Below are 9155 nucleotides of genomic sequence, written 5' to 3'. Positions count from 1 at the left end.
TCTCTCTCTTTCTCCCTCCCTTCTCTCTCCCTCTCTCTCACACACACACACAAAACACACACACACAAAACACATATACACACAACACACACACACTCACACACACAACACACACACACACACACACATACACACACCTGCTCCACAATATAAAAACAAAGCATTTAATTTTTTTAAATGGCAGACACCATTGTTGTTGTTGTTGTTATTGTTGTTGATGTTTCAGTTTTCACTTAAATACTTAAGACTAAAATCCATCGACGTCGTCACTTGTTACAACAATTGAAGCTGCTATGACAGTGTGAATTTCACTGAAGACCAGCTTTACGGCATTTACATCGCCTCGAACTACACTTTTTGGCACCAGTACAGTTGCATCTTGTGAAGCCTTGTCCACCTGGAGAGGATTGAAAAAATCACCGCCGAACGCAGTGAAACTATTTTTTCGGTGTTTATGTCGTCAGTGTTCAGAAGACGCTCAGGGCACAGATCGAACTGATTTCTGGAATACAAACCAGCTTTTACGGCTATCTTCTTGTCTGTCAATTATGACCCCAAGGATATTTCTAGGATCGCCTCTCCCTCGATCAACAAGTGGAACTGGCACACAAACGTTGTCTCTTTGTTTGCCAGCTGGCATATCTGTTACAGTAAGAACACGTAGATCAATCTAGTTAATACGCGTAATCACTGAATATTTCAGTGAAAACGTGTAATCCCTGTACAGTGTGGCGGGGCTATTACGTGAATTTACTGAATTCTCAGATGTAAAAACAGGTAAAATGATAGGTCTAATTTTAGGGATTTCGCGTAATCACTAGAAATTTCAGTGATTACGTGAAACCCATGAGTGAAACGGGGATTACGTGTATTCACTAAAATATTCAGTGATTACGCGTATTCACTAGGTACGCGTTCTTACTGTAACGTATACACTCTCTTTTCCCCCTTTTCTTTTTCAGTCTGTCCGTCCAGTTGTCTGCTGATGTCTGGCTGATGGGTGTTTGGGTGCCCCTCCCCCCTTGTCTCTCTTTCTCTCTCTCTATCACTCTCCATCTCTCTATCTCGCATTCTCTTTCTCTCTCTCTCTCTCTTGTCCTCTCTCTCTCACCCTCTCTCGGCCTCCCTCTCTCTTTCTCTCTCTCTCTCTCTCTCTCTCTCTCTCTCTCTCCCCCCCCCCCCGGAGGTTAGGGCGGGGGGGGGGGGGGGGCTTTTGATTTCGTGAAAATATTAACGTCACAATTGCAAACGCCACCGCCTTGGATCTAAATGCCCCCAGCGCTGTCATTGCTGTGGTCAATCAAAAGGGACTTATGCTATGCCTAGTGCCTAGATCGGGCAGGACTTAATAAGGTAGACCGCCGTAGCGTGGTAGACCTTCAAATAAACCGGCACACGATTGTTTTCCTCACTCCAACATACCCCTGTCCCTGCACTGTTGCGCGGGAAGTTGGAGTGTGCCACTGATAGGTCCTACATTGTACTTCTTTTCTCTCCCCAAATTTGTACGTCTTACTCTGTCCCTGTACTAAATTGTCGCGATTGTGTCGATTTGCTTCTGTTTACTCAAACAAAGGTGCTCCGTTAGCTCAGTTGGTATCATACTGGAGAACGGAGCAGATGGCCCTGGTTCGAATCCCAAACGGGGTGTTCTTGAACTCGGATCGTTTTGCAGAAATTTCCAAGTCTCTCAAACTCAACATAATATTGTTTTGCTTCGTCCTTTCAGAGACAGACGTTAAATTCGGAGGTCCTGCCTTTTTGATAACCTAATAACACCCAAACTCCCGATGTCTTTCATAAGGAACATGAACTCTTCCCTCCTCTTCTTTCAGATTTTCTCCAACTGCACGGCGGCGAACGTGACTTCCTTGACCCCTGGTCAGTGCCAGCTGGACTGCCCGTTCTTCATCCCTTACATGGCCGTGGTCTTTTCCTCAACGTTGATAGCCTGCCTGGGCCTCATGCCCAGCTATATGATGACCATTAGGTGAGTGTTGACGTCATCAGCTGTATGACGAGTTGGTGGGGAATTTTTATTAATTGCACTCGTGTATTGGTGTGAACACACACACACACACATACATGCACACTCACGCACACACACACACATACATGCACACTCACGCACACACACACACACGCACACAGATACACAAACACATGCACACATGTGCGCACACGCATACATGTATGCACATAATATGTGTGTGTATAAAAGTGTACTTGTGTGCATTTATGTATAGTGTAAAGAGTCTGTGTGTGTATGTTTGTGTACATATATAAAAGAGAAAAAAAGAAAGAGAGAGAGAGAGAGAGGGGGGGGGGAGAGGGGGAGAAAAAGTAAAAAAGATAGAGAGAGAGTAAGAGAGAGAGAGAGAGAGAAAGTGTGTGTGTGTGTGTGTGTGTGTGTGTGTGTGTGTGTGTGTGTGTGTGTGTGTGTGTGTGTGTGTGTGTGTGTGTGATGTGTGATTTGTTTGATTTGCTGGCCCTTGTACATTTGGTCATAGCAAGACAAAGTCTAGAAATGACATATATCTTGGTTTACGAATTTATTTTATGTTCGTTTATTTTGATTTACTTACCGCTCTCTTACAGGTCGGTAGAGCCCAGGGATGAGAGTCTAGCGGCTGGTCTTGTGTCTTTCATCCAGACCATACTAGGTAAGCGTTTTTACCTGACCACATTTCTTAGCAAGTCCTCGTGTTTTATACCTGCTAGCCAAGCCTGCTTTTTAAAAAGGTTTTTGTAAGCTTTACGGCACTTGCAATACAAATATGTCATATAACTTATAAGTTCCGAAGACTAGAGGTGTTACTAAAGAGTAACCTTCTTAGAAAAGGAGGAACGATAAGGACGACAGATTCCCTGTATCCCATAGAAACAAAATGTTACAGGAGAAGGAAATAACTTAGTCAATTCATTTATCAATGTTTGTTAAACATTGAAGTCGGGATGTTGCTCTGGCGATGGTTATTGAGCTACATGTCTAAATATTTGAAACAGCATCTGCAATGTTACATATAGTAGAAAAAAAAGCATTAAAAAGGGTGTGTTGTTTTTTTTGACAGTGTGGCTTACAGTGTTGTTGTACCCAGGTGACGATATGCTTGTTTGATAGGAAAAAAAGAGCAAACAGCGCTAGTCACCACTGCACTGGCCAACCACTCACGCTCTGCCTCCAGACGAGATGAATCATGACCCTTTTACTTTAGTTGGTTGTGAAGGAATAGGAAATCATGAAAGATCGTACGTTATTGAAGATGTTTAACGCTTCTATCGAATTAATTTCGATTCATTTAGGAGGCGGGCGTCATACACCTTGCCTGTGTCTTCAGCTCTGGCTGAGTGGGCTACAGCTACAACATTCCAGCAGACATACGGGGATGCTCGTTAAACTAAAAAGAAAAAGAAAAATACAATAAAAACAAAAAACATCTCCATAATATGGGAATCTAACTCGGGTCTTCTGTGTGCAACGGCGAAGAGCCAGCCCCTAACCCGAGGTTACAAGTACTAACGGATTTATTTTTGGATGCCTTGTTTCAACTTCAACCTCTCAGTGGGAAGTGGGGCATAATTAGATAGGCCCAACTTGCTCTTTTCTTTTGTTGGTCCTTCCTGTGTCTTCGTTTTTCTCTATACCAAATGACCATTATTAATAAACGCGTTTCTCCTTAAATCGATTTCAAACCCCCCAAACCGCTTTACACCTATTTCCCCAGGTTTCCTCCCATCCCCGGTGATCTACGGGATCCTGGTAGACGCCACCTGCCGACTGTGGTCCCCCGGAAGTGGCTACTGCTTGCTGCACCACCGGGACCAATTGCGCTTCCGGTTCTACGGACTAAATATCGGCCTGCGGGCCTGTGATATCTTAGTGCTGGCCGTTATGTTGTGGCTGGTGCGCAAGGGGGACAGGGGGGAGAGGGAGAAGGAAGGAAAGACGAAAGGGAAGAAAGAAGAAGGGGAGGGAAGGGAGATGGAGTTGAGGTGAGCTGTACATTACAGTAACCAGTCCAAACAACTTTTTGTTTGAGTTTGAGATTTTTAAAAAAAGAGGCATATCAACTTGACATTTTAACGATCACTAGATGCAATGAAAAAACAACAGAAAGATAGACGCATCAAAGGGAAAGAAAACACATTATGTATGTGACCTAACAGTGGCGTCCTTTGTGAAGGTAATGTCAATAACTCAATAACAATCTTTATTCATCTGGCGGCAGAAATTTGTTCTGGTAGCATGTCAGCAAAACAACAGACACATTTCACTAGGTGCTTGGGCCTGAGCACATTCGTTTTATTTAGAAAAATTAGTTTTACCGCATTTGAAACACTTACTATTAGGTCATATAAGTGCTGAAGATTAGTGGTGTTACAATAGAGTAACAAACATAAAAGGAAAGAGGAGAGACAAGAATACGAAAGAAGGAGCAAACCATACAAGAGCACCCGCCAACCACCCACATGGAAATGTGAGACATGCAGACAGAAACAATAGGGAGAAAGAAAAAAGTGGGACCTACCAAGGTCGCCCTCCAACCACTCACGTAAAGAAAAAAATAGGACCTACCAGTGGCGCCCTCCAACCACCCACGTAACCTACAAGTCGCTGAGATGAACACAGACACATGATGAGACTGACATAAGACTTTTTTGCTTTAGTTTTAGTAAGCGTTATACGGCACTTGTAACAAAATTAGGTCATACTGTGTAAATGCCAAAGGTTAGGCTTGTTATTACAAAAGGTTGCACAGTACCATTTAAAGAAAAGGACGATAGATATTTGATAGGAAAGAAGGAGCAAACCACACCAGAGCATTCGCCAACCACCCAACTGACACACGACTGACATGATGTGACGGACACGAGGGCCGCCAAGTAAACTATGGTAAGTCAAGTTTCTCAGGTTTTACAGGAGAGACAAAAAATGGATTTTCTTGAAGCGTTTTTGGTTGGATAAACTTTATTTTCATAAGTGAGCCATATGTCTGTCATGGCATTTGTAGGCTCCCTTATGAAAATGGTAAACTTTATTTTCATAAGTGAGCCATATGTCTGTCATGGCATTTGTAGGCTCCCTTATGAAAATGATAAACTTTATTTTCATAAGTGAGCCATATGTCTGTCATGGCATTTGTAGGCTCCCTTATGAAAATGATAAACTTTATTTTCATAAGTGAGCCATATGTCTGTCATGGCATTTGTAGGCTCCCTTATGAAAATGATAAACTTTATTTTCATAAGTGAGCCATATGTCTGTCATGGCATTTGTAGGCTCCCTTATGAAAATGATAAACTTTATTTTCATAAGTGAGCCATATGTCTGTCATGGCATTTGTAGGCTCCCTTATGAAAATGATAAACTTTATTTTCATAAGTGAGCCATATGTCTGTCATGGCATTTGTAGGCTCCCTTATGGAAATGATAAACTTTATTTTCATAAGTGAGCCATATGTCTGTCATGGCATTTGTAGGCTCCCTTATGAAAATGATAAACTTTATTTTCATAAGTGAGCCATATGTCTGTCATGGCATTTGTAGGCTCCCTTATGGAAATGATAAACTTTATTTTTATAAGTGAGCCATATGTCTGTCATGGCATTTGTAGGCTCCCTTATGAAAATGATAAACTTTATTTTCATAAGTGAGCCATATGTCTGTCATGGCATTTGTAGGCTCCCTTATGGAAATGATAAACTTTATTTTCATAAGTGAGCCGTATGTCTGTCATGGCATTTGTAGGCTCCCTTATGAAAATAAAGTTTATCCACTAAAAACGTTTCAAGAAAATCCTTTTTTTCTCTCTCCTGTAAAATTTTTTAAAAAACATGACTTACCATAGTTTACTTGGCGGCCCTCAATTACATATTGCCACTGACATGATGTGACTGACATATTGCTACTGACATGATGTGACTGACATATTGCTACTGACAATACATGATGTGACTTGACATATTGCCACCGACATGCAGATGTGACTGACATACATTGCCACTGACATAAGACTGACATAATGCCACGGATATGATGTGACTGACTAAGACTTGACATAATGCCACCGACATGTTGGGACTGACAAGTTGCTAATAACGTGGCTTGTCTACAAACACCTCACTTCTTAAAGTTCCTTCTCCGTTCATCTTTAAATGGACATCCCATTCTAGTGCAAAGGCTGCTGTCGCCGTAAGCCCTCCAGGCCCCCATAGAGTTTTGGGTTTCTCTGCCTAGGGTTGAGCCAATGAATTATTTCCTTCTACTTCTAAGTCAAGTGCCTTGAGCATTGGGCACGAGGCAAAAAACACCTCACTGATAAATATGTACAGTGCATGTACTTTCATGATTTCATGACCAGGCAGCGAGATTCCGCAATATCGTTTGTTAACTTCTGCATATCTATTGGTGCTGTAATGTTATTGACATGATTATGAACAGAATACAATGTAATGTACCGTACAAACACAATTCTTTTGTAATAATTGCTTATTTTGTCATTTTACTCATGATTTGCTTCTATTATTTTGTTTTGAGATGTCATAACAATATATATATATATATATATATATATATATATATATATATATATATATATATATATATATGATTATAAATATAAGTGCAAATTTGGAACAACCATTATAACAAGTGCTCTTCCTATTGCTACTTTAATGTTGAGAATATGTCTATGTGATTGAAGGGGTGGGGTGGGGTGGGGTGGGTTTTTGTGGGGAGGGGAGGGTTGCATAGTTGTCTCGAGTATGGTAATCATTTTTGTAGTGTCAAAATCATTGGGCTTGATCACATAATATGCAGGCTACATAACTGTAAAAGGCATACATGTTATGATAGCCTTCTTTTGCTTATTAAGTAGGCCTGTATTTGATGTATATCGTGTCCAAAATGTAGTATACGCGTTCAAAAATGAAATCTTGCACCAATAAGACCTGTTCACGATGATGTCATCTTCACCGTATTACTATATTAGACACATACAGGCCTTATACTTATCACGTATACATTTTTTGTTGTAAATTGGCACTATTGGTGCAGTATTTTATTACCCATACATGAGAGCAAGAGTAGGTGTCTGTCTAGGGGTCGGAATGGACATTTTTAAAATTCTTTCTTTGTGTATGAACGTGTGTGAGTGCCAGTGTACCCCTGTGCATCAGTCTGGGAGTAATGCTGTTCAAATTTGTTATTTGTTGCTTGAAGACAATGCTACACATGTGCAAAGAGAACATAAATTCATGTATATACAACTTGTAAGCCAATGTCCCCTTTTTTGAAAGCATATAAATAATTTATACCATGACATATCGTTATGTTACAATTTTTTTATGTTTTGATACGAGTTTTACAGCACTTGCAACACAATTTATTGAATTAGGTCACATAAATGCCACAGATTAGAAGTTTAGTTTTAGTAGAGGTTTTACGGCTCTCGCAACTGCATAAGGCATAAGGTCATATGAGTGCCAGAAGATTAGAGGTGTTACAAGAGAGTAACAAACATAAAAAAGAAGAAGGGGAGATAAGGACAATAGATGTTTGATTGGAAAGAAGAAGCAAACCACACCAGAGCACCCGCCAACCACCCACATAGATTAGAAGTGTTACAAGAAAGTAACAAACACAAAAAAGAAAGGGGAGAGATAAGGAGGGCAGATGTTTGACAAGAAAGAACTTAACCCTATCCGTGTGTTTTACTATCATATCCAAATGACGTGGGGGACTCTGTGCCACCACTTTCCAAAGAGGAAATTTACTCGTTAATCCAATCCGTACGTTTTGCATAGCAGTCTGTCAAAAGAAATACTGAAAGTTTCAAAGAGAACTCCGTACAAAAAGTATTCTAAAATGTGAAGAATACAACCCCGGGAGTACAAAATTACCCCAGGGCATACTGATAGGGTTAAGGAACAAACCATACCACAGCATCCACCAACCACCCACATATTACAAATTATTTATTCCATGGGCCAAGTTGCCAGGACGAAAATGGACAACAATGGTGAGTCTCAACACACTTTACTTTACTTTTCTGATCCAGCGGCCATTTGGGTTCCAGCCCATCAGTCTGAGTCTCAACACACATATGTACACACGGGCACAACATGTAACACTGGACTGAAGGGAAGACACTTGGTCGGATACACCAACTCAAGAGCACAACTCGTAACAGCAGCATCCTTTGTCTTTATTATTGACAATACACAACTCACAATTCTCCAAACTGCTCTGTTCAAATGCAAACACTGACACACACGCACAGATACATACACAAATGAATATATCTTTTTATTTCAATTTCACAATGATTAAAAATGTTGTCAAGACTGGAAGCAACCATGCATTGACAAAAGCATCAAGTAATGCAAATGAGGTATAAATAAAAATGGAAGGGCTTCTCAGCCGATACAATACAGGAAGCATAATTTGAAACGTTTTACTCAACAATTTTATTTGCTTCAAAAATTCCTAGCTAATATGTACATCTGTGAGCCACTTTCTGGCTAAATTCTTGTTTATCCTAATCAGAGTGCAAGCAAAACCATGCCAATTTTGGACACTTTCATCTGACTTCATTTGGCTTGTATCTCTGTCTAGATACCCAAACTCTTAATGTTACACTGCGTAGCTCTACTGAACAAACTTACAGTGCAAGTGTCTGAGGTTGTGCTTGTAGATCACAACACTAGGAAGAAAGCATAGTGCATACAATGGGCCAACATGTTAATTAATGAAAACATTCCAGTAAAATAAATTGAGTATATAATACCTCAGAACACATTGCTTACACAAAGAACACAATTCCAAAAACTGATAAATATTGAGACATTCTGTGAAAATAAAAACCTTCTGCTGGATAATTACTGGGAATAAATAAACAGACACATGTACACGAACAGTGCTCTTTTCAAGGCACAGGTTCTGAAAGACACTGAAGGTAGTTTAGTGGTGTTCAAATTTTCTACAAAATCACATCAACACATGCAGGAAGAAGCAGGTGATATCAGCCATAATAATGCTGAAAAAAAATGTAATTGTAGGCCTACATGTTTTACACCTCCATCAACATAATTTAAATCATTCATGAAGTGGATTGCTTCGACACTTGTCAGTCAGGGACGACCCAGGCTGAGAG

General features: G+C 40.4%; 1 protein-coding gene across 1 annotated transcript in view; it reads left to right on the top strand.

Moving 5' to 3' along the window:
- LOC101855350 (solute carrier organic anion transporter family member 2A1) overlaps positions 1-4415 on the top strand; it is a gene marked incomplete in the record, with an annotated part of 25504 nt that extends 21089 nt beyond the window's left edge. The window contains 3 exon segments of the mRNA XM_005101826.2: positions 1836-1990; positions 2599-2663; positions 3726-4415. Coding sequence (XP_005101883.2) covers positions 1836-1990; positions 2599-2663; positions 3726-3997 — 492 coding nt within the window.
- Between the last annotated feature and the right edge of the window lie 4740 nt (positions 4416-9155).

This window comes from Aplysia californica, unplaced genomic scaffold, assembly GCF_000002075.1.
Source record: "Aplysia californica isolate F4 #8 unplaced genomic scaffold, AplCal3.0 scaffold00300, whole genome shotgun sequence".
Taxonomy (NCBI): domain Eukaryota; kingdom Metazoa; phylum Mollusca; class Gastropoda; order Aplysiida; family Aplysiidae; genus Aplysia; species Aplysia californica.
This window is presented reverse-complemented; position numbering and strand designations above follow the sequence as displayed.